The 23,189-nt window shown below is 46.6% G+C and overlaps 1 protein-coding gene across 1 annotated transcript in view; it reads left to right on the top strand.

Annotated features, from left to right (window-relative positions):
* The window catches only part of EZR (ezrin), a 45,448-nt gene that overhangs the window by 5,236 nt on the left and 17,023 nt on the right, over window positions 1-23,189 (top strand). Inside the window, exons 3-6 of the mRNA XM_055433087.2 lie at window positions 18,752-18,835; window positions 20,999-21,094; window positions 21,895-22,169; window positions 22,692-22,775. Of these exons, the coding sequence (XP_055289062.1) occupies window positions 18,752-18,835; window positions 20,999-21,094; window positions 21,895-22,169; window positions 22,692-22,775 (539 nt within the window). The remainder of the gene's footprint in view (window positions 1-18,751; window positions 18,836-20,998; window positions 21,095-21,894; window positions 22,170-22,691; window positions 22,776-23,189) is intronic.

Below are 23,189 nucleotides of genomic sequence, written 5' to 3'. Positions count from 1 at the left end.
GAGAAGCTAGAGTGCAGGGTTGTCCAGGCTGGGGCACACCCGCCTGCGGAAGCTGCTTGCACCCAGGCCCTGCGGTGGGAGAGAGTAGGTGAGTGTAGGCTTCCAGGAGAAGGCCTGGAAACAGCCCCATGGGGGCTTAACTCCAGGGAAGCTCTGAAGGGTTTTGACTTGGAAGGAGGTGGCCTGGTCAGACCTGCCTTTAGGGTTAGGGTTAGGATTAAGGCTTCCCTGGTGGCTCAGACGGTAAAGCGGCTGCCTGCATTGCGGGAGATCCGGGTTCGATCCTTGGGTTGGGAAGATCCCCTGGAGAAGGAAATGGCAACCCCAGTACTCTTGCCTGGAAAATTCCATGAACTGAGGAGCCTGGTGGGCTACAGTCCATGGGGTCGCAAGGAGTTGGACACAACTGAGCACTTTCTTTCAGGTTAGTGTTAGAGTTAGGCTTAGGGTTAGAGTTAGGGTTGGAGGCGGGAGGTGCTGTGCTGAGAGGCGGTGGCCATCGGGACCTGGTGGGGTGTGGGTGGGGAGCACAGGATGAGTTTGGGAGCTCTTTGGGAGGTGACCTTGATAAGGCTCAGTGATGGCTGGTTGTGCTGGGCCAGAGGGCACCAGCTCGCACAACTGGGTGGATGGCGGTGCCATTCACGCCATCCTCCGAGATAAGGAACTTGGAAAAGGATCGAGTGTGGTAGGGGAGGCTGAGAGTTTGGTGGGTACGTGTTGTTAACAAATTTGTGACTGTGACTGATGAAAGAACTCACCTTCTTTCATGATTCTCACCGTGGCCGGCTGCCAGAATATCTTGCAAATACCAGACTTCGCCAATGATAGTATTTTTGAATCTACATCAACTAAAAGTGGTCCAGCAGCTTTGAGGTTTCTCCTCTGAGTGTACATGCACACTGTAGACACACATCGTTAAAAACGAGCGTTCATTTAGTACTGGGCTCTCACTTCAGGGTGTTCGCGAGTATCTGGACACGTGAAGGTTCCTGGTCCCTCTGCTGAATCCCCATCTCTGGGGACAGGAAGACTGGGCATCTGTGCTTTAAATAAATTCCCCAGACGGCTCCGATGCACTCCCAGAGTCTGGGAACTGATGATTTCATAGGAAAAGGACAGTTTTTATATATTCCTTTCTCTTGGGCCCCAGCAATGCGATGAGGCCCTCTTGGTGGGGTTGATACTGGTGATTGTGTGTGGGCAGCGATGGCCAGTGTAATCCCAGTGCCTCTGCTCAGGCATAGGCGCTCAGGGAGTGGATACATGGTCCCAGCTCCAGTGCCACGGGGGCAGACATTGGTGTTTGGAACGTGGCCAGGGTGGGAAAAGGGAGATCACTGGATGGGGCTGAGGTTGCAGAAAGGTGAGCCCAGCTATAGTGCAGAGCGTATCTCTGATGTGAAGTTCTCTCTGCAGGGAGTTCAATTGCAGAGCTTAATTTGGCAGTGACTAGCGAGCTTTCAAATTTTGGCTCTCTTTGTTTTTAAAGGGGAAAAGAGGCCAACATTTCCTATTAAATGGCTGGGAACAAAGAGATCTCATTCCTTTTTCCTCTTTTTTCTCATATCCTTCCACACTGGCCTCTCCTTTTAATTACCATCCTAAATAATAGTATTGTAATTTCTAACAACATTTTGAATAATTTTACTAGTTCTTGCACGTTAGAAAAAGAAAACAATATCACGACTAGTGAATTAACATAATTCTTTACTTTTTTTAGCTTAAACTTTGAATCTGACACTTTGGGGATTCTTGGGATAATTCAGTATACCTCTTTCTTACAGTAATTAAACATTTCAATTCGAATCTGAAGTAGTAGAATTCAGTCTTTTTTTCAAAATTAGTGAATACATTTTGAATTATCCCTTATGTTTTATTTAACTTCAGTACTAACTACACTTGGGATTCAACTACTCAATTAATTAGTTTTTAATTTCAGTGCTTTCTGTGCATCTGCCACTACTAGTTAAATATGGAGTATCTATTGAAGAGACCAGAAAGTTGCCTTATTTTGCTTCTAACATGCTATCTATGGCTTTTGACATAAAGAATAAAGATCTTATTCCAGACTTCTGTAAATAGTTTTCTTTTTTAAGAAAGAAAAATAAACATTGTGCTTTGAATTAGACTTTTGACTTAAGTGAAATACTTAATATATATTTTGTTAACATCTTATGGAGAAGCCCAAATGAACTTTTTGGCCAGCCCAATATAATTAATGTACATAACTTTTCGAAATAAAATAAAAATGCAAAGAGCCATAAAAATAGTTTTGTAATTTGCTATTTACTTGTACTTTGGCAAGCCATTTAGTTTCTGTGAGCCTCTATTTTGTTCATCTGTAAAGTGAAAGTTAAAAAAAATTTTTTTTTAAGTGAAAAGAATGTTATGTAAAATAAACTGAGACAGGGGACTTCCTTGATGGTCCAGTGGTAGAGAATCGTTTTGCAGTGCAGGGTCACGAGTTTGATCCCTGGCCAGGGAACTTAAGATCCCACATGCTATGGAGCAACCAAGCCCATGCGCAACCAAATAAAATTCTTTTAAGTTAAAAAAAAGAATAAAAGGTTTAAAAAAATAATAGTAAACTGAGACAAAGCTTATATCTGTGAACTCCAAACAGTTTCTCTTCCAGTGTTGTAAACTTTAATTTCCTATGCACGCTTCTCCCTTGAAACATAATTTACAAACTTCCCACTGTAACCTATAGGTAAAATGAAGGGCTTTAGTCCCTGGGTTGCTATAAACTAGGTGAGGTTTGTCACTAGATTTTCCAAGGAAACAGCAATGTGAAACATTTGAGTTATTTAGTGAAAGGGGATACTCTCTTTTTCATCCTCTGTGTCTTCTCATTGTCAGAATTCTCTTGTAAATCACATGGGTTCCTTCCTCATTTATTGAAGCCCTGTTACATGCCCTTATGTGCTAGGTGTCAGGACTATAAAAATAAGAGGTTTTTGCCTTGAAGGGGAGTCCAATATATAAACAATTGCAGTGCAGTATGGTGAGTGTGGTAATAGAGATACAGAATATTAATGTGCCCTGGAGAGCGAGGAAACACCTCCCAACTGGGGGAGATGCCTCAGGTGGGTGTTGAGGGTTGCATAGGAGTTCACCAGTGCCCAAAGGCAGAAGGGCATTTCAGGTAGCAGCATGGTTGCTACTGTTTTCCCTGTTTTACGATTCACATTCCATCCTCCAAGCCTATTTAAACACCCATGGATAACAGTAATGCTGTTTCAAAGGAAATGGAAAAAAGTGTGTTATAATAATTATCTTTTTAACCTGATATACTTGAGAAAACAAACCTTGTAAGCAAAATGAAAAATTTCTGACCCTGACCGCACTTTTATTGATATAGGATGAAACTTTATAATAAGCAGCATTAGACTTTGCTCTCCATTCTGTTAGATTTGAAGTCACTACTGACAGCCTAATTTTCTTTTCTATTTTTGCCTGAGAGATGATCAATTTTAAAACTGTCTATATAAAAAAATTGTCGTTTCAGGTATCATAAACCATTGTTTTCTCTTCAGGATTGGGTAGAGAAAGGCCTCCTCTGCTTGTGGGCTACCAACTAGGATTGGTTTTTACAATTTGAAGGGTTTTTCCAAGCAGTAAGAACAATAATATACAACAGCCACCAAATAATGGCCCACAAAGCCTGAAGTATTTACTGTCTGGCCCATTACTGAAAAAATTTGCCAAACCCTGCTTTAGGATAAAAGTAATTATTGCTGAACCTTTGATGTAACTTCCTATCTGTTTCATGACTAAGCTAACAGTATATGGAGGTGGATCCACCCCATTGGGTCCAATTTTTAAAACTATTTCGTCAAAGTACAAAGAATCTGTTTCGTTAGCCAGGGTCCAGGGCATCGCAGACCTGAGCTGGATGTTTCCTGTGAGCTCCATCACCAAGGAGCGGGCATGGCTGGCGCTGTGTTAATGTTTGAAACAAGCCTGGTGTTCTGCGGGTCTTGTTTCTCTAGGGAAGTGGTGGTATCCTGTGTCACGTTTGCTCAGCCATTGTATAATGACAGGTTTCTGGCATATGCTAAAAGAAAGCAATTTGTACCCGATATTTGAGTTGGAAAGAGAATGTTATATGAATGGGTTGCTTTTTTCCCATCACCGATCATTTAAAATTAACTATTGTCTTTGTGTGAGTGTTTGAGCATAGATGGTTTTATAATTTGATCCCTAGTTGGGAGCATTTTAGCTAAAGGAGAGCCCCCTCTCTTACTGTCTGCCGCTTACTGCTTTGTTTACTTCAAGTTATTTCTACGCAAACGGCAATAGATAAACTTGTTTCTTTGCTTTGTCTTTCCTGGCCCCAAAGTGAGAAGACAAGTGGTTTGGGGGCGGGGGGCATCATTTTCTGCTTCTAGAAGAAACGTTTAAGTGCTTGCTTCATGGGCAGATAGAGGGAAGAAGGGTCGGTGTGTAGGTGAGCGTGCCTGCCTCTCCTTTCCCCAAGCCCTCCCTCCTCTTTGGGAGTCAGGTCCCGGGACCTGCCTCGCACTGTGTGTAGCGGCGTCTCCTCTTTGTGGCCACGCCACCTGGAACTAGTGAATTCTGATCTGATTAGAAGCTTTCATACCTCATGGGCATACTTTTTTTCCCCCCTGACTTAAACAGCCTAATAATGCAATAGATTTTGGCCTCCTTTTTTCTCCTGTTCCCACAATGGATACCACCACCACCCTCCATAAAATTCATCTGTCATTCAACAAGTAGAGAAGCAACTGGATGCCGGGTTATTTCGGTCCAGGGGATACGCTGGTGAGCAGGATGGGGCCAATTCCTGCTTTCAAAACCCTTACACTGTAGTGGTGAAAGATACCTGCTGTCCGCGGGTGATGGGGGCTGGGGTCAGCGCTCATCCTGGCTTTGCCAAGAGGTGCAGGTACTTGTATCCTTTTCAATGATTTTTTTCTTGGTTGAAGAGTTGAAACCACTGAGCAGAGTGACTTAGCCGGCAGCATGTGACATTTTTTTTGTGTTTTGGTAAATCACCGTTGCATTGGACCGTGAGCCAAGGTGACATTTCTCCAGGAACCTGTTTTCACGTAGGTTTGGTGATAAGTACATGGTCATTTGCAGTGCCTACTTGGATTCTTCCATCATTTCTCAAGCATTTGTCTCAGTGAAATTTATACTTTCTGAATAATATTTTGCCTGTTGTACCGTTACTACGTCTATAGGTTTTTTTTTTAAACAGGCTTTAGAAACATATCCAACGTTGTTCCTTAAGTTTTTAAACAGAAAACTGAATCACAGATCACTTGGTAGAAGCTTAGAACATAAGTTTTAAACTGGAACCGCCTCTTTATTTATGAAAATATATATTAGTATAGTATTCTCGTCAAGCTGTTTCATTGCCTTGATTACATAATTATGGATGTTGCTCTTTGGGTGTTCAGGTATCTGCTTACATAATACATTGCTGTTTGGGTGGGACTCTTAAGTGGGACTTAGATAGGGAGATAGGGTGGGGAAAACTTGATGTTTATTAAGGAGCTGGCCAAACAGGGCAGTTTGGAAATATAATAAGATGACAGAGTTGCAGAGGGCATTGTATGATTTGCATGAACTGACTGTAAAAAGATAGTTTTGAGGCAGTTCATTGGGGAGCCATTGAACATTGACTAAACTTTAATAATATCAAGTGCTAAGTCGACTGCTCAGTCGTGTCCGACTGTTTGCGACCCCATAGACTGTAGCTCGCCAGGCTCCTCTGTCCATGGGATTCTCCAGACAAGGATACTGGAGTGGGTTGCCATTTCCTTCTCCAGGGGATGGATCTTCCTGACCCAGGGATCAAACCAGCATCTCTTATGTATCCTCCATTGACAAGCAGGTTCTTTACCACTAGCGCCACCTAAGGAATAGTTTTTAACTGTGGGCTGTGATGGGGCATGGTGGTTTTGTATATGTGTATGCTTATAAATATTTATATATGTATCTAAGCTTAAAATATATTTAAAGTCCAATAGGGCTACATACTGAAGTTTTTACAAGTGATATACAATGGTCTTAAAATGTACCAGCAAAAATTTTTTTTAAGTGGTAGAGTAGATGAGTCAGGAGTCTTGGATGAGGAGCCAACCACTCTGTTCTCTCTGCTTTGTGAATGTTTCCAGTTTTCCAAAATAAAAAGGTTGGTTTTTGTTGTTTTTAAAAAGCACACTGTTGGGGCAGAAGGGAAAGATGCCGTCACTTTTTCAAATCACCAAATCCCCCCAGGATCTGGACCCCCAGAGGAGAACTGCAGTTCTTAGCCCTTTGGTGCTCTGATGAGATGGGGGACTGACTTAACCCCACCTGGGCTCTCTTGCCCTGCTGCTGCTAAGTCACTTCAGTTGTGTCCGACTCTGTGCGACCCCATAGACGGAAGCCCACCAGGCTCCCCTGTCCCTGGGATTCTCCAGGCAAGAACACTGGAGTGGGTTGCCATTTCCTTCTCCAATGTGCTCGGGTCAGAATTGCAGTGACTTGGAAACAGAACTGTCTGTTCCCAGTTGGTTCCTCTATGAATCTGTATTCCCACGATTTTTTTTTTTTTTGGTGGGGGAAGGAGTGACCCAACTAGAAATAGGTCATTGTCTCAATAGCTGCATTCTCGAGGCTGAAAATTGGAAGTGAGCACACTTGAGGGTGGGGCATTATTTAGTGGAATCTTGAGCAGCCGTTTGAAGAGATGAGTGTGCAGCCTGTGCCGGGACTAGGGGTGGGGTGGGAGGAGGTGAGACCCACAGGAAGTGCAGCTGCGGGGAGCTGCAGGGGCTGGTGGGCGGGATTGAGAAGCGCCCACCAGGTCTCCTAACTCCCATCCGGGAACTGCCTACACAATTGTAATCCCACTCCAGATGTACTTGATTGTGACGAGAAGTATAAATTGAAGAGGTTATTTTTTTTTTATAAACTTCGTATAATTTCAGAAACAAAGTGATTTAAAAGCACAAGTTCAACTGAAGTTGGTTTACTCAAAGCAGATTTTGTTTGCTGATTTTTTTTTTTTTTTTTAGTTTGGATTAAACAGAAAAACCACTGGTTAGGGTCTCTGTTTTTGGAAGATGGCAAAAGTATAAAGACTTCTTAGTCAAGTTCAAGTACATCTTATCAAAACTCCTTACAGGAGAAACATTATTTAACACCGTTCCCAGTGTAGAAGTTAGTTTAATAATACTGCAGCACATGTGATCTTAACTAGGGGCAACGATTTATTTCAGAAATGGTGCAAGGTTTTAGCATGGCTTATTTCATATGCCTTTCGCTAAAACATCAGGTTAGCAAAGGAATTACCTTGTTTTGACACTTTCATTCTTTCACAAGCTTCCCCCTTCACTGGATTAGAAAACTGTTCACAAACTTCTAAATTTACTAAGAAAACAGTGCACTCAGGTGGAATGAAGTTTAGTCTATAGGCCTTTAATTTCCTGTGTTTTATGAACCTGGAATTAAAAACCATTGTAGCATGTGATAGCCTTTCTGGCCCTGTCCCTTACTTTGCGTTCTTTTATGGGGTCTTAAGTTTATGGATATGATTAACCTCCCTTTTCAGTGAACTAAATCAGTGCTGAAATCCTATGACACATCTAGTTAAGCTGAAATGACATATCACAGAATCAAGAATCCACAAGCCCAGCAGATAGAGAAAGTGACCTCGAATGATAATCTGTTTTACCTGGAGCGAGGAGAGCAGAGGTGGGTATAGATTATTTGTGTTTCTGGAAAGAAACAAATTTCTTTTTCTCTGTTTTTCACCCGTTCCTATGGAAAGTGGTGTCCACGTGTCTAGTTTAAAATGTACCCACAGGGTGTATGTGAATTCCCAGTGTAGAGGAAGTCAGTTCCTACTCACAGATGCTCCCAATAAAAGATCGTAAAAACCAAGGGCCAACGGATATCAGGAATATTGTTTTCACGTGCCATGGGCAGGTAGGGAAATCCCACGCGGTTACCCTGCAGCGCGGACCTGGAACTTGGATGAGAGTGAGGATGCTTGTGTTTGTCAGGGGCCTGGTAAGCAGCTTCTCACGGCCTCAGTTTCCCCCTTCCAAAGGCAGTGCCTCAGCTGGTGAACCTTGGGGAGGGTGTAGCGCTGACTGTTTCCAAAACCCCGGTTTTAAAGTAGAGGAGGGGCCTGACCCTCCTTTTTAGTGGGACGCTCAGAAAGTTCCCTTCCAGCTCTAAGGTCAGGATTTTCTCTAGTTATGAGCACAGGCAGGACTGGTTTGTCTGCTTTTTGTATTGTTGAGCAGCCTTGGCTGACAGGAAGTGGGTCTGGGGGCAGGAAGTGGCCTACTTTCAGAGGAAAAGGAGCTCTTTAGAAAGACTCTTGGGATTTCACTTCATGTTCTTGAAATTATACGATGGGTCTTAGTGTATCTGAGCTCTTTTTTCCTGTATCATCTATCCATATACTTTACAGACTTTGCACCCTGGAATTTGGAAACAACAAACTTCAAAATTTTAAAATCAGTGAAGATACGTCTTTAGGACTAACATTTTAAGAGCTATACAACTATAAATTTTAATAGGTAAGGGAATTTCTAGGCCTCAGTTTCTCAACCTTTGAAAGAAGGTATTCAGGCTAACTTTTACCTAAATACCCATTTAGAGTCATCCTACGAAATAGTTACCCCTCCTCCCTATTCTGTGGTTTCTCTGATAGCTCAGTTGGTAAAGGATCCACCTGCCATGCAGGAGACCCTGGTTCGTTTCCTGGGCCGGGGAGCTACCCTGGAGAAGGGATAGGCTACCCACTCCAGTATTCTTGGCCTTCCCCAGTGGCTCAACTGGTAAAGAATCCAACTGCAATGTGGGAGACCTGGGTTTGATCCCTGAGTTGGGAATATCCCCTAGAGAAGGGAAGGGCTACCCACTCCAGTATTCTGGCCTATAAAATTCCATGGACTGTACAGTCCATGGGGTCACAAAGAGTCGTACATGACTGACTTTCACTTTTCTTTCCTCCCTATTCTGACTGTTCTACTTAGAACATATACATTTATGTAACATAAATAGGATCTAAAATATGGCATAATGTAGATACCTGAAACAGAAGTTATAGGGAAATTCCAAGACCCAGCTTTCACATTTCACTCTGCCCTGTTATTATCCGCAGCATGTTAAGAATTTAGCTTTTTCCCTGTAAGCTTATCCTAAAGGTGGTGGAGGAGAGCAGTTTGGAAATGAGAGGTATGTAGTGTTGGTTTCCATGATCCACTTTAAGTTCCCAGTACTCCTTAAAGTGATACGAATTCTCTGTAGCCTAAGGTCGGTGCCCACCCCAGGGCATCCTGATCCTCTGAAGATGGGAACCAAGAAACTCTGCTGTTGCTGCTTGGTTTGTGATAGAGTCACATTGGCTCATTTGATACTGAGCTCTCTAGATCTGACTTGACTTTCCATCACTGTGTGTGCGTGCGCTAATACGCTTCAGTTGTGTCCCCATGGACTGCAGCCTGCCAGGCTCCTCTGGCCATGGGATTCTCCAGGCAAGGATACTGGAGTGGGTTGCCATGCCCTCCTCCAGGGGATCTTCCCGACCGCGGGACCGAACCCGCATCTCTTCCTCTCCTGAATTGGCAGGCGGGTTCTTTACCACTAGCGCCACCTGACAGCAGCTAGGTGGACACTAACCCATGGCTTTTGGAGTGGAGAAGGAGTGGGCGGGGAGGGCAGGGCTGTTGGGATCCTGAAGGATGATGGCTTTGCCCGAGGCGCCCCATTGTGCTGTTTTAATTCAGTTTCTTGATAGATATTACCTATGGGGAACTTGGAGTCTTTCTCACTAATTGTCAGCCTCAGTCTGCACTTAACAGAACTAGAACTTCCTGCTGGAGGAGTGACCGCTATCACGGGGATGCAGCTATCTGGAACTCCCTGATGGACGCCGGGACGCCAGGGGCAGCCAACACAGGCATCACCCTGCCCTTGTAGTCCCAGGAATAGCACCTATCCGTGACTCAGGAAGCGAGGTCAGCACTTTGACCTCCTCAGGAGTTGTCACGAGTGGACTCTTGTAGCCCTAATGTTTGATGGTTTTATTATTCCTATTACTGGGCAATAAAAGGCTGCTATATTATCCTGGTATTGTACAGTTCTACGAAAACTTTAATAGAATGCGAGTTTGTGTCTGTCCTACCCTTGTGTCTCAGCTGGGTTGTTGTACTTCAGACCAGTTGATGGTGTGTGGAATTCTTACTGCATTGCCTGGCAGTTTGTGTTCTGATTAATTCCATACACTTTTTGTTTTACAAGATTTGTGGAGCTAGAGGGCCGGTTTTCTTTGGCATCTGGAAAATGTTCCTAAGCCTAACAAGCTTGGCTCTTTTTCTTCTTTAACCTTGAAAAAGAAGACAGTAGATAATGATTGGGTTCGAGTGGCACAGTGGTAAAGAATCTCTCTGGCAGTACAGGAGATGTAAGAGACAGGGATTCGATCCCTGGGTTGGGAAGATCCCCTGGAGAAAGAAATGGCAACCCCACTCCAGGTTTCTTGCCTGGAAAATTCCATGGACACAGAGGAGCCCGGTGGGCTACAGTACACGGGGTTGAAAGAGTCTGACCCCACTGGGCACAAGCACACACACTTAATTTATCTTTATCTTAAGTTTAAAGCTTAAGATACAGAGAAGCGTGAAAGAAAGGAGTAATAATAAAAATTATCATCCATTGGTGGTCATGTATTCAGCCGTTCTTCACACCTTCTCTAAAGGTCAGTAAACCGCATGAAGTCTGGTGTTAAGTGCTCGAGCTTACATGCATGCCTCTGGAATTTGAGTCCAGCTTGCCTTCAGGTGCATGGTGACATGTGGCCACTGCTGGTGGTGGTAGCATTTTAGAGAGACCCCTGCCTCCCTCTTGACTGACAGCATAGTTGATGTCTTTGCCACTACAGTCAGTATTGGGTTACTGCGGACATTACTCCATTTAATGAAAAAATTGTAAGGCCACATTTCTATTTTACTCGTCTTCTCTCTGTGCAGTGTTTTCAATTTTGACATACTGGTTTTTGTCTTGACCTCTCTATGCTAAAAAGAATGGTGTACAACACAGGTGTGTTCTCAGCTGCCTTTCATGAACAGAACAACACTGCACACTTCTAAAAAACTGTACACTTATTAGAAACTGCGATGTTTCATTGGATTTTTAATGACGACTATTTTGTAGAATTTTGTTTATAATAAACAGTGTTACTGGGAGCAGCACTGAACATCTAAGACGACCATTTCATTTTATATAAAAGAAACAAAGTTATCTGTAATATATTAGCCATTGCCATGACTATCTGAGAAGGATTAGTAATGTGGACCGAGAGCTCAACAGCAAAACATCACTTGGCCTTGGGGGCTTTCCGACTTTGCTTTCTAAATTGGCTGAATTCACAGGTCTGCACTGACTTTCTACACTCAGCTGATTCCTTAATCAGGTTTGCTGAGCTCATGGTAATGATTTACAGAGGGTGGTTATCTGTTAGCCAGCATTTGTAAATGACCACTGTGTGTCATAGCTAATGCTGGGACTTAACTGAGTTGGAGTATTGTTCATGGAGATTGATTTTTATCTTAAAGGAGATCAGGCTGCAAAGAGGACTAAAACGGATTCCTCTGTGGAGACAGAGTCTCATTAAGAAAACCTGTCTGTGTGAGTTCAGGTCTAGTACTGAACGGAAGCCTAGTCAACAGTATTTTCCTGTGGTGGAGGATCAGTAGTAGCTGTGAATATATTAACCTTGGGGGCGTCTCTGGCCGACCAGTGGGTGACACTTCCAGTCGGGGAGTGCAGGGTGGGAGGAGGTGGATCCCACATGCTCAGGGCCAAGAGGCCAGGGACAGAGCAGAAGCAATGTTGTAGCAAATTCAGTGAAGACTTTTGAAAATGGTCCACATCCTCCCCAGCGAAAAAAAATTAAAAGGAAACAAAACTGGGGTGGGGGAAGCCGTTAATCTTGCCAAAAGAAGCTGTGACTTGAGCATGTTCAGAGTGCTAGCCAGGCCTCTTTCCCTGAGAGCCCGGCTTGCCTGGGTGTGGCCTCCCTAGGAGCCGGGCCCACCCAGCCTCCTGAGTCAGCACCTCTGGGCCTGGGGCCCAGGAAGCTGTTTCGACAAGCTCTCCAGGTTAACTCCGAGGTGCGTTCAGGTTCGAGAACCCCTGGCGGAGCATGGGGGCCTGGGGGGAGCAGCCTGTGAGGTGTGGCTGCTCCTGCCTCCTTAGCGCCCAGGAAGCAGGCCTGGTGTGGCCTCAGCGAACGGGCCCTGGAGGGGTTTAGGGGGTGACTCCATGAAAGGAAAGTACAGAGGTAGTGTTGAAAAATACAGAGGTAGTGTTGAGTTAAAAAAGATTTTGGGCACTTCATTGAATGCTGGCGATGGTGTGCTCCACACCATCGAAGTTAAATGCAAAACAAGACTCTGTTGTAGCTTAAAATTTAGAGAAAGAACTTGATTTGCTTGGGAGACCCCTGAATGAGAGAGCCTGGGTTCTCCCCTCGGCCCCGTGGGAGGGCTGCTCCCTCTGCCCACTGGCTCCTGGTCTGTAAAGGGAAGGGGCTCACAGGCCTTCTGGCCTCCAGGGCCAGTGCGCCCCAGGGCAGGGAGGAGGCAGTGCTTTGTGTTCGCAGTGCTTTGTTTGGCAAGCTGTCACCTTCTTCCTGAGAACACAGCGTATTTTTGTTTACAACTTAAATAACACAGTACACTTAAATTGCATTTTGGTTTTAAAAAATGCATTTTCTTTCATCTTCACCCCTAAATTTTTTTTTTTAATCCATTCGAATACCACATTGACCATAGTCTAGTTCAAATGACTTGTTTCTCAGCTGTTTCATATTTATCATCACCAAAAAACATGGCAAGTAATAAGGAAGATCTGCAGCCCAAAATATCCACCAGCAGTGAATAGACAGATGAAAGTGATCCAGGTAGCGGAATATTACTCAGTAGCAAAAAAGGGGGAGTGTTCATACGTGATACAAGGGATTGGTCTTGAAAACATCAAGTGACAAAAGCAAGACCCCAAAGACCACACGGTAAAATGATTCTGTTTCTGTGAAGTGTCAAATAGAGAAGTCTGTGGAGACAGAAAGTAGATTCTTGGTTCCAGGGCCGGGAGGGAGGAGTAATGGGAGTGACTGCCAGCGGGCATGGGATTTCTTTCTGGGGTGAGGAAATGTTTCTAAAATTAGTGGAGTTGGTTGCATAACTCTGAGAAGTTACTAAAAACCACTGAAGTGCACATTTTAAATGGTTAGTTTTATGGGAAGTAAGTTATATTCTAACAAAGCTGTTGTAGACTAATGATTCAAGGATGGAAAATCAAAATACAATGTCTTCTCAGTAATTATTCAGTACGTGAACCAAAATAGCATCTGAAGAAGCTGTTACAGTTCGTTTCTGTTGTAGAACTGTTCGTTTCTCCTCATCACACTCCCGGGATTTCTTTCTCCCATTGGTGGGAGAAGTTTTGCCAGACTACTTCCTTTCAGAGCCTTTCTAAGCATTTGAAAGCTCTTATCCAAATATTTGGAAACCGTGGAAGCTGCTGAAGTGGCACCGTGGAAGAGGGTGGGGATGTTGGAGAACAGCACCGACATTTTAAATGATGGTGAAAGGTCGGGCCCTCGGTGTAATCCTGGTGGCGCTTAGATAGTTGCGCTCAGGCTAATTTTGAGTAAATGCAGGTGTGATGATATAGGGAATCATCTGTTATTGCCGAGTCCACTGTCTGCAGTCCAAACACTCAAATGTTACTATTTGAATTTCCCTGTCTCAGTGGGTTTCCTGATTCTGAGTGCATAGTAAAATCACTGCAAACTTGTTTCCCCTGCAGTGTGCTGACTCGAAATCACCTGGACCTGGTTGGTCTGTTAAGATGTAAAGCAGCTGCTTGTTTGTGGGAGAACTGGTCTTGAAATTCTCCCTCCTGTGTTGGTCTTCAGTATGGTGTGGATTTATTTTGTAAAAAGTGTGGCGGGAGAGGTTATCTTTCTTACACCGAGTTTAAAGTAGTTCAGGAGGAAGCTGACATTTCTCAAAGGAAAAATTACAAGACTAGATTTCCTTACTAAAGTGAAGAGAGAATAGTGAGGGAGGTAATTTGACAGCCAGAAATTCAGCTTACACATACACGGGTTACAAGTAAAATAATAGTGTTTTATCATCAGCTCTCTCTGTTCCGTGTCTCAGACTCTTAGAAGGCATTTTAGATGCCACTTTGATAAAATTACACTGAGAAGACTCAAAAATCATGTTTTCCAAAGTATATTCTGAGAAATACTGCTCTTTTGCGATACTCCACGGGGAAAAAAATCTCTGTAGTCAGAAGAATCTGGGAGACCTCAACTAAGGCCCCATCCTGGAATTTCACAATTTGCATGAATACCGCGTACTCTCAAAGCCTTTTGATTAACTAAACAAAAAAGAAACTGAGAACCTCAAGCTGTGTGACCTCCGTATACTACCCCCCACCCCCCCACCCCCGCCAGGCCTTTTCCCCTCTCTTGAGATTCAGATAGTTGTGCAGAAAGTGCCAGCCACCGGGGTGGATGGTGTCGGAAGCCACTCCTGTCATTAAGCTGCAGAATGCAGAGTTGGAAGATCCCTTACAGATAAGTCTTTCCATTTTACAACCAACCGAGCTGGGAATGCCTCCTCCACACTGGGGACTGGGACCGCGGGGGCCAGGGCGGGAGGAGGCCCGGGCTCAGAGGCCAGCCTGCTGTCCGCCTGCCTTGTGTTCGCGTGCCCATCTGCTGGACAGAATGAGCCAAGGGGACGGCAGCTTTATTTCATTTTAAGAGGGTGAGTTGTTATTCCGTGTCTATTTTTAAAAAACAGATTGGGGTTTCACACCTTTAATTCCTTATTGGGAAAAGAGCTGTCAGTTGCATTGGACAACAGAACCTGTACTATATCGTGTGTCTGGAGAGGAACAGCCCCCTCTCTGCGCATGTGAAAACAGGTGTGAGCTTCTCCTCTGTCTGAAAAGTCTCCCAGCTGCCTCGTGATTATAGTGATTTTCACGTGAGTTTCCCACCCCGCTGCATGCCCCGCCAGAGGAGGAGCCACGGTGTATGTGTGCTCAGTCGTATTCACTTCTTTGCACCCCGTGGACTGCAGCCCACTAGGCTCCTCTGCCCATGGGATTCTCCAGGCAAGAACACTGGAGTTGGGTTGCCATTTCCTCTTCCAGGGGATCTTCCCCACTCAGGGAATCAAACCCAGGTCTCCTGTGTCTCCTGCATTGGCAGGCAGATTCATTTTAGAAATCTAACTGCATCTACATGCCATAGCTTCAAATGGAGTAGCGTTTGAAGGAGCAACATGAATTATTAAATTTATCATCTACGCCAGCCACGTGGTTCTTTGTGTGTATGTAAGGGGTGAGGGTACCTGGGCAAAATTAAACTTTTATCACTGCCGCCCCCTTCAGACATAGCAGAACGTTAGAAGGGTTTCAGCCTGGGAAAAAAAACACTGCCCTTTTGGGGGTAGATTTTAAATGACTAACTGCACACTCACACCTCACATTCCTATGGGATTTTGCTGCCTTCAGAGAATGTTGCCTTTAATAAAAGTGTGTGATCTGGGGGGAAATAGAAAGGCAGTAAAGATGGCAAAACACGCGGTTTTCTCTAGTCTTTGCGAGTGGTTTGGGTTTGCGTGGTGATGCGTTTAAGCCCTGGACCTCCAGCTTCTTGTGGGACCATTCTCACATTTATAATGCGGACCACATAATCCTACTTTATTTCTGTGGCACCACTGCAAACACAAGAGCTCGCTTTTTCCAGGTACACTTAAAACAACTGATTATATCAGGGAAACTGGACAGGAGAGTTGGGGCGCCAAAGCCCGATTTCTTTAAAAGAAAAGACAACCCTGGGTAAGTGGACCAAAACATGCAGATGAATGGCCCCGATCTTCTGAGTAAGTGTATCACTTTAAACTGTGAAAGTTCATGCTGTATTTCCACACAATGTGACAGATGTATAAAGTAACACACCACTGATGGAGGCGGTGCCATGCTGTGGTCCTCAGTTTCCCCAGAGGGCGCGCGTGCGCGCGCGTGTGTGTGTGTGTGTGTGTGTTGAATACTTCTCAAGGCTTGGGCTGGGGGGATACCTGTATTTGGTGGGTGGGCTCAGGGATGCTAAGCATCCCGTAGTCCTTGAGATGGTCTTGCAGAAGTACTGCCCAGAACAGCATAAGCCCCAGCCCCTGTGAGGGGCGTGAGGAGGCTGGGGACGTGTCAAGGCACACGCAGGTCCAGTCCTGCAGGGCAGCTTGACTGGTCTCATTCACGTGGTGTTCACCCGAGTGTTTGGCTGTCTTGAGTTCTGTCTCGACCTTGGTCTCAAGATGATTGTGCGCCATTAGTGAAACACGCATATACGGGTCACAGTTAACCTTGACTTTGTACTTTTGGGGCTTGTCTGAAAATGTCAGTGGCTCCCTGAATTCGAACTGGGGCCAGTTAGTTGTTCCTTCTGACGGGGCTGGTGAGGAGACGCCTGCCTCCTGCTGCCAGGCCCAGCCCAGCCCGTGGTCAGAAGAGCCTTGCCTCTTCTCCGGCTCGCCGGCTATGTTCCAGGTCCTGCACCAGATTGCAGGATCGCCAGTGTGCTGAACTCGGGGAAGTTCCTGGAAAGATTAGGCCAGGTGACACTTGGCACAACGTCTCACTGGAGCTGCTGAGGGTGATTTTAAGTCCCTGTGGCGGGAGGGGCAGTTTTTGCAGGCTGCACAGACCCTCCTGATAACACTTAATTTTTAAGAAGTTAATTTTCTATGTACCACTGGCTTGTCACATCTTAACTTTAGTAAAAGTATTCATTTTGTGGGTTATTGCTTTTTCAAAGAGTTGTGTAAACTTTGAGTCAAATGTGAACCTGCTCAGAACCTTAAAATAGCCTTTTTTTTTTTTCTAAATTCCTGTTAATAAGTTTGCAAAATGGTTAAAAATGGTGTGATGATCACTTTTTTATGTTAATTATTAGCACTGGTCTCAGGAGGTGACTTTTTTTCTCTTCCTCTTATTTAGAGGTGATCAAGGTTTAGAAGTTAATAGTCTAAAGTGTGGGCCTCTGGTCTTTTGTATTCATCTCAACCAGGGTAGAAGCTTTGGGCCCACATTGTCTGGTCGTTCAGTTTGAGTCAGTAAATAACAGAAAAGTGTATCTGAGGTCCAGCGTTTCTCAGCCCTCGTCTCCCCACTGTAGTCCCGAGTGTGGCATTCATTGTAGGCTTGCGTGTAACCTGGTGCCACGTTTGCTCCAGAATGGTTGAGTTTGGGGCTGCTTTTCACATCTCTCATATGTGCCCTTGGAACCATAATTAAGAGAGACTTGCTTTATTTTGTGCTTCATAACAGCCATTTCGTGACTTCTTTAAAATATTGCTGTCAGGAAAAGGAAGAAACTTAGGCTTTATATTTTGATAAACTTGAAGACTCTAAAAAGTGCCTAGTCTTGCTTCTCAGTAAACTTCATTTCTTGAATGTGGAGACTTGAGATTGGAGAGGAAACTTATTAAAGCCTGGGGCATTGTGCCTCCCTTCTCCATGTTATGTTGGGCAGAGACCCTTTAAGACAGACTGGATGTATGTATCCATAGTCAGTTTTGAGCAATAGGGTAAAAACGATGTGAACAAAAATTAGTCTTTACGACTTAGAGCCTATGTATCCAGCCAGGGCCTGACACACGTTAGGAACTTATGTTCCTAAACAGTAGGCTAAATAATACAGTTAATCTGTGTCCTCATTACATTTCCATCTGAGTGGGACGAATTTGGAATATATGTCTGTCTGCAGTGTTCTTGCCTGGAGAATCCCAGGGACGGCGGAGCCTGGTGGGCTGCCGTCTATGGGGTCGCACAGAGTCGGACACAACTGAAGCGACTTAGCAGCAGCAGCTGTTTATGTATTTCACTTGAAAAGTGATGAGAAGCAGACATTTCTTAAGCGCCATAGTTGCTGTGATATTTTCCTCTGGGACCGTGATATAAAGTAGCTAGATTTGTATGTTTTTCATATGCTAGTGAGTTCTGGATTTTTTCAAGTGATAGATTTGAAAATTACCTGTAAGTTAAATGTTTTTAAACCACCGACTGTATGGCAGCATTCGATGAAATTTTTTCCAGCTTTCCCATCAGTCTTCCTGTCCTAATGATGCTTCCGTGTTTTTCCTGCCCTCATAATTATCCTTTTGGATTCCTGCACAGCTCTCTGTCCCCCTGGGTGTGTCTGTAGCCATTCACCCACCTCCCTTCACTGTTCAGGAGGTCTCTGAAGGTGCTGTACAGAGCCTTGTGTCCTCCTATTACCTGCAGACATGGTGTGGGTTCCCTGGGGATGGCTCCCCGCCTGTGGGGCTTCACGGACCTGTCATAGGGGTCAGAATGTGAGATGGTGTGTGCAGAGTGTGTTAACAGTCAGCAGAGTATCTTTGTAGAAAAGCAGCTTAGACCTAAGTGTGAGTGTGCTTTTTTTTAAAGCCACAAGGACACATGTTTGAATCCAAGCTGTATACGTGTGCAGAACTGGGTGTGTGTGTGTCTGTGTGTTGACAGACGTGAGCTCAGATGTGGAGGCTGGGGGAGTGTGTGGTGACAGACAGGAGTTCAGGTGTGGAGGAGAAACACTCTTGCCGCATTGCTTGGGACCTTTGGGTTTCAGTGGAAGACTCAGGAGACGTCTACAAGAACACCCGGTTAAGCGTGATGTGTTGTTTTTTTTCAGATCAATGTCCGAGTGACCACCATGGATGCGGAGCTGGAGTTCGCCATCCAGCCAAACACCACAGGAAAGCAGCTTTTTGATCAGGTTGGTCTCAGCGCACTTCAGGGGGTTCCCAGTTAGAAAAGAGCATCTGAGTCCCTTTGTTTGCTGAGCACAGTTATTACCTCCGTCCGCGGCTTGCTCCTCTTGGTGGAGCTGACCATTTATTTCCCGCCTGCCAGCGGGACCCGTGCTCCCCAGGGATGCTCCCTGTCCAGAGCCCCGAGGAGAAGGGACCCCATGCAGTTCTTCCTGAGCTAGGGCCTCTCGCGGGGGTCTCCACAGTCCCCCTGGCTGTTTCCTGCCATCTGGTGCAGGGCAGGGGGATAGGGCGCAGCGAGGAGCCAGGCTGGCATCTCCCGGGCCCTCCCTGCAGCCGCAGCATCCAAGCCCCTCGGCTGCCAGTGCACACCCCTCCCTTTCAGTAAGAGCAGCAGACCACCCTGAGGGCCATGATAATTCCTCCATGGAACGGTTCCGAGCTTTAGGCAGAGCGAGACCTACTTTCCAGGCTCCATAGATTCTGTGCTGGGACTGAGGGCCCAGTAGGGAGACAGGACCAGGTTGGGTGTGTGCATTCCCGGCACCTGCTCTGTTGGCGGCCTTCCCAAGAGGCCCTGCCGGTGGCCAGGTACTGCTTCGCACCCCAGCACCAACCTGGAACGTGGAGCGGAGTTTTGGCAAATGTAGAAGCTGGAGGTGACTCACCGGGTCTGGTGGGGTCTCCCTTTCACTGTCCCTGAATTTCCCCGAGCCAGTGAGCAGGTCTGCCCAGGGCCTCCGCCAGGCGCAGGGCCGGGACACTGAGTGGACAGGTTGTGGCTTCTCGCGGGTCAGACCCAGGCCGAGGCTGCCGTTGGTGGATAGAGCGGAAGGGCTGGAGGGGAGCGGGGATGACTGGTTCACAAGGGCCTTTCTCCGGCGGCCTTGAAGCTGCTCAGAGAGGAAGATGGGGCAGGTTTCCTATCCAGACGTCGAGGTGGAGGGAGGTTTGGCTTGTGGGGAGTGGAGGAAACGTGGTCTGGGAACCTGCCTCCTCGCACTGGAAACCAGATCTGGGGCTTCATCCGAGACTCGTGGGTAAGCCCCAATGGGAGTCAGCATGCCTTCGTGTCTTTCACGATGAGGAGTCCTGGGTAGAGACCTTCCTCCCCTTTTCTGAGTGTGTGGAGGGAGCGGATGAGCGGGTCTGTCCCTGGCCCGGCAGTGAACAGACTCGGGGCCTTCAGCAAGCATCCGCCCCCTCCTGCCAAAGCCAGTGAGGGAGCAGGCTCAGGGCAGACTTCGGTATTGATATCGGATTTGTCACTTGTGGTATGTACAGTCCTCTTTCAAGTTTGACGGGAGCCGTACATTTGAAGAATGGTAACCTTTGTTTTTCAAGGGTTGACATTACGTGTCATAGAATTTATACAGCAAAATCTTAGGACTTGGTTTTGATGATATTCAGCAAGTGTCCACAGCAAATTGCTTTTTGGCTTCAAGGCACAAAAATAACCAGCATGGGACTCTCTCCAACGACCACGAGAGAATTTTTTTCCCGAGTACTAGAGAGAATTTAAAATGGAAACTCTCCCTGTGACCTAGGGCTGAATTCTCCCTTCCTGTATCAGAATTTCACATTTCTGGGGGTGGTTAGAGTCACCCCTTGGCGCGTGTGAAGCTGAGCACCGCCTCGTCCCTGGAAGGTTGCCGCCTCTACACGTGGGCACCCCTGGTGGGAACAGCCACCCCTCTGGTGCAGACACCTTTGCTGGTGACCCTAAGTTGTCCCCTGTCTCTGTGTGCCCCCTGCAGCCCACCTGGCTGTCTTTACTCATGAAACTGTGATGGGGGCCAAAGCAGTAAGGGTGACATTATAAGCTTTGTTATCCCTAACACTACTGAAACATGTATTTAAAAGTAAGTGTTTCAAGGACTTCCCTGGCGGTCCAGTGGTTAGGACTCGGGACTTTCACTGCTGTGGGCCCAGGTTTGAGTCCTGGTCAGGGAACTAGGAGCCCAGACACCATGTGGCCTAAAAACAAAAAGGACTGAATGGTTGGTGTCTGTTGGTAACAGGCAGCGTAGGGGAGGCTGCCTGGTGTGACGAAGCCAGCGCCTCTCCCTCGTGGAGGGTCTGCTGCACCACATGGCGGGGGTCCCTGGGGCCAGTGCCCTTCCAGGGAGCTCCTCATGACAGTTGGACCCCCCATCCCTTTCCTACAGGTGGTTAAGACCATCGGCCTTAGGGAAGTGTGGTACTTTGGCCTCCAGTATGTGGATAACAAAGGATTTCCTACGTGGTTGAAACTTGATAAAAAGGTAAGTCAGAGTTAACTATTTACAGGCTATTAATTGGGTTTGGTCTACTCTGTTGACATTGAAACTCTGTCTTTTGTTTTTTGCTCCTTTCTATTTGTGTAAAGGTTTTTATAGACAGAAAGTTTGCTGGTTTCAGGTAAACGGGGATAGTGGCTGGAAATTAGACCCTGGTCTTTCTCCTTACTGGAATACGTGATGCATAATCGCTTAGGTTTTAGTTGACATGAGTTTTGTTGGTTTTTTTTCCTCCCCATCGAGACTGTTAATCTTAAAAACCATGAATCATCCAGTGTTTTGTAAGTCTTGTTACTGCTTTGTTTGGGCCTGTGATAGAGTTCCTTCCAACTCTATAATCTGGATAATTCCATTAACAGTTACAAAGAGAAGCAGTAAGCTAAGTGTCTTTTCTCCAAGTCCTGCTTTCCTCCCATATTAGTGTACCTGGCAGGAGGGCAGGTGGAGGCATGCAAGAGCAGGGGGAGGCCGTGGTCCTGGGCTGGCCTGGCCGTATGGACAGAGGCTGGATTCACGGGTCACTTGGGCAGTTCCCTGGAGTTACAGTGTCACCCCCCACCCCCACCCCACCCAGAAAACCGGGGCTGGGGCTCTTGTGAGGGTGTCACAGGACTCTCAGCTGCCTGCTGTCTGCCGTGCTGAAAAGGTGACGTTTAGAGGCACCATTGCCTTCTGGAGACTGGCCTGCCAGACCCTTTGAGTCAGTGGTTCAGCTTCTGCCGGGCTGGCAGGTCTGTCTGTGGGGGGACCTTGCAATAAGGGTCTGGCTGCTTCTGCCCACCCAGGTGTCCGCCCAGGAGGTCAGGAAGGAGAGCCCACTGCAGTTCAAGTTCCGGGCCAAGTTCTACCCCGAGGACGTGGCCGAAGAACTCATCCAGGACATCACACAGAAGCTCTTCTTCCTGCAAGTGAAGGAGGGCATCCTCAGCGATGAGATCTACTGCCCGCCCGAGACCGCTGTGCTCCTGGGCTCCTACGCCGTGCAGGCCAAGTTCGGCGACTACAACAAGGAGCTGCACAAGGCGGGCTACCTCGGCTCTGAGCGGCTCATCCCCCAGAGGTCAGCTGGCGGGCTCGAGGGCGGAGGGTTCGGAGGGTCGGAAAGCAGGGCTGGTGGGAGGTGGGTTCTCTGCCAACAGCCCCCGCCACAGTGCAGCGCTCCCCCAGGCCCCGATCCCCACCCCGAACGGGGCCTGCGGTAGAGACACTCAGTAGGGCGGGGCCGTCCTCACGGTCGTGACGTGGCTTTTTGGCTCTCCCTGGTGGATAATAAATTGGCCCATGTTAAATCTGTCTTTTATTTACTAGTGGTCACATAGTTGACCCCTTTTGGAAGACGAGGCTGCTTAGAATAAAATACCTTTTAAAAACTTTTCCAGGAAGACGAGCCTCCTCTCATTCCAGGTTCTTAATTGTCCAGTTCTGTTAATTGTCAGAAATGTTGCATATTAGGAAGTAGATGGTTTTACTTAGGAGAAAAAAAATGTCATGGTTTGGGTGAGGCTGGGCTGTGGCCGGTCACTCGCCTCTCCCAGCCTCTGGGGTGATTGACGGCCTGGCGCCCTCTTCCTTCGCCACCCAGAGTCATGGACCAGCACAAGCTCACCAGGGACCAGTGGGAGGACCGGATCCAGGTGTGGCACGCCGAGCACCGTGGGATGCTCAAGTGAGTGCTGGGCTGGGCTCTGTCTTCTTGGGGGGAGACCCCGGTTAGGGCCCTTCAGGGGACTCGGTGACCCGCTCGGAGCCGCTGGTGGCCAGTTCCTGGCAGGGAAGGTGTAATGAGCTGCCAGTGAGGTTTCTTCTTAAAGCCAGGTGTTCTTCCCCACTTTCCCAGAGCCAGAAGTGGTTCAGATTATACCTTCACACCCTCAGGCCTTCTCCTTGTTTGGGAGGAAAGAAAAACTTGTGTCTGAAATGCTTCAATTTCATCTTGGGGGCCAGAGCGTTGTTCACAAACCATCAGGTGGGCTGTTTAATTCGAGGTCCGTAAGGTGGTTGTCTTTAAAAGGGTGTCAGTGTTGAAAAAGATCCCGAGAGCGAAACACTTGCTAGTAAAGAAGCACCAGAGAGGCATGTG

Source organism: Moschus berezovskii, chromosome 10 (assembly GCF_049115385.1).
Source record: "Moschus berezovskii isolate FMDL1 chromosome 10, NW_MosBer_1.0, whole genome shotgun sequence".
In the NCBI taxonomy this organism is placed as follows: domain Eukaryota; kingdom Metazoa; phylum Chordata; class Mammalia; order Artiodactyla; family Moschidae; genus Moschus; species Moschus berezovskii.
Note: the sequence above shows the minus strand (reverse complement) of the source record. Positions and strands in the feature narration are given on the sequence as shown.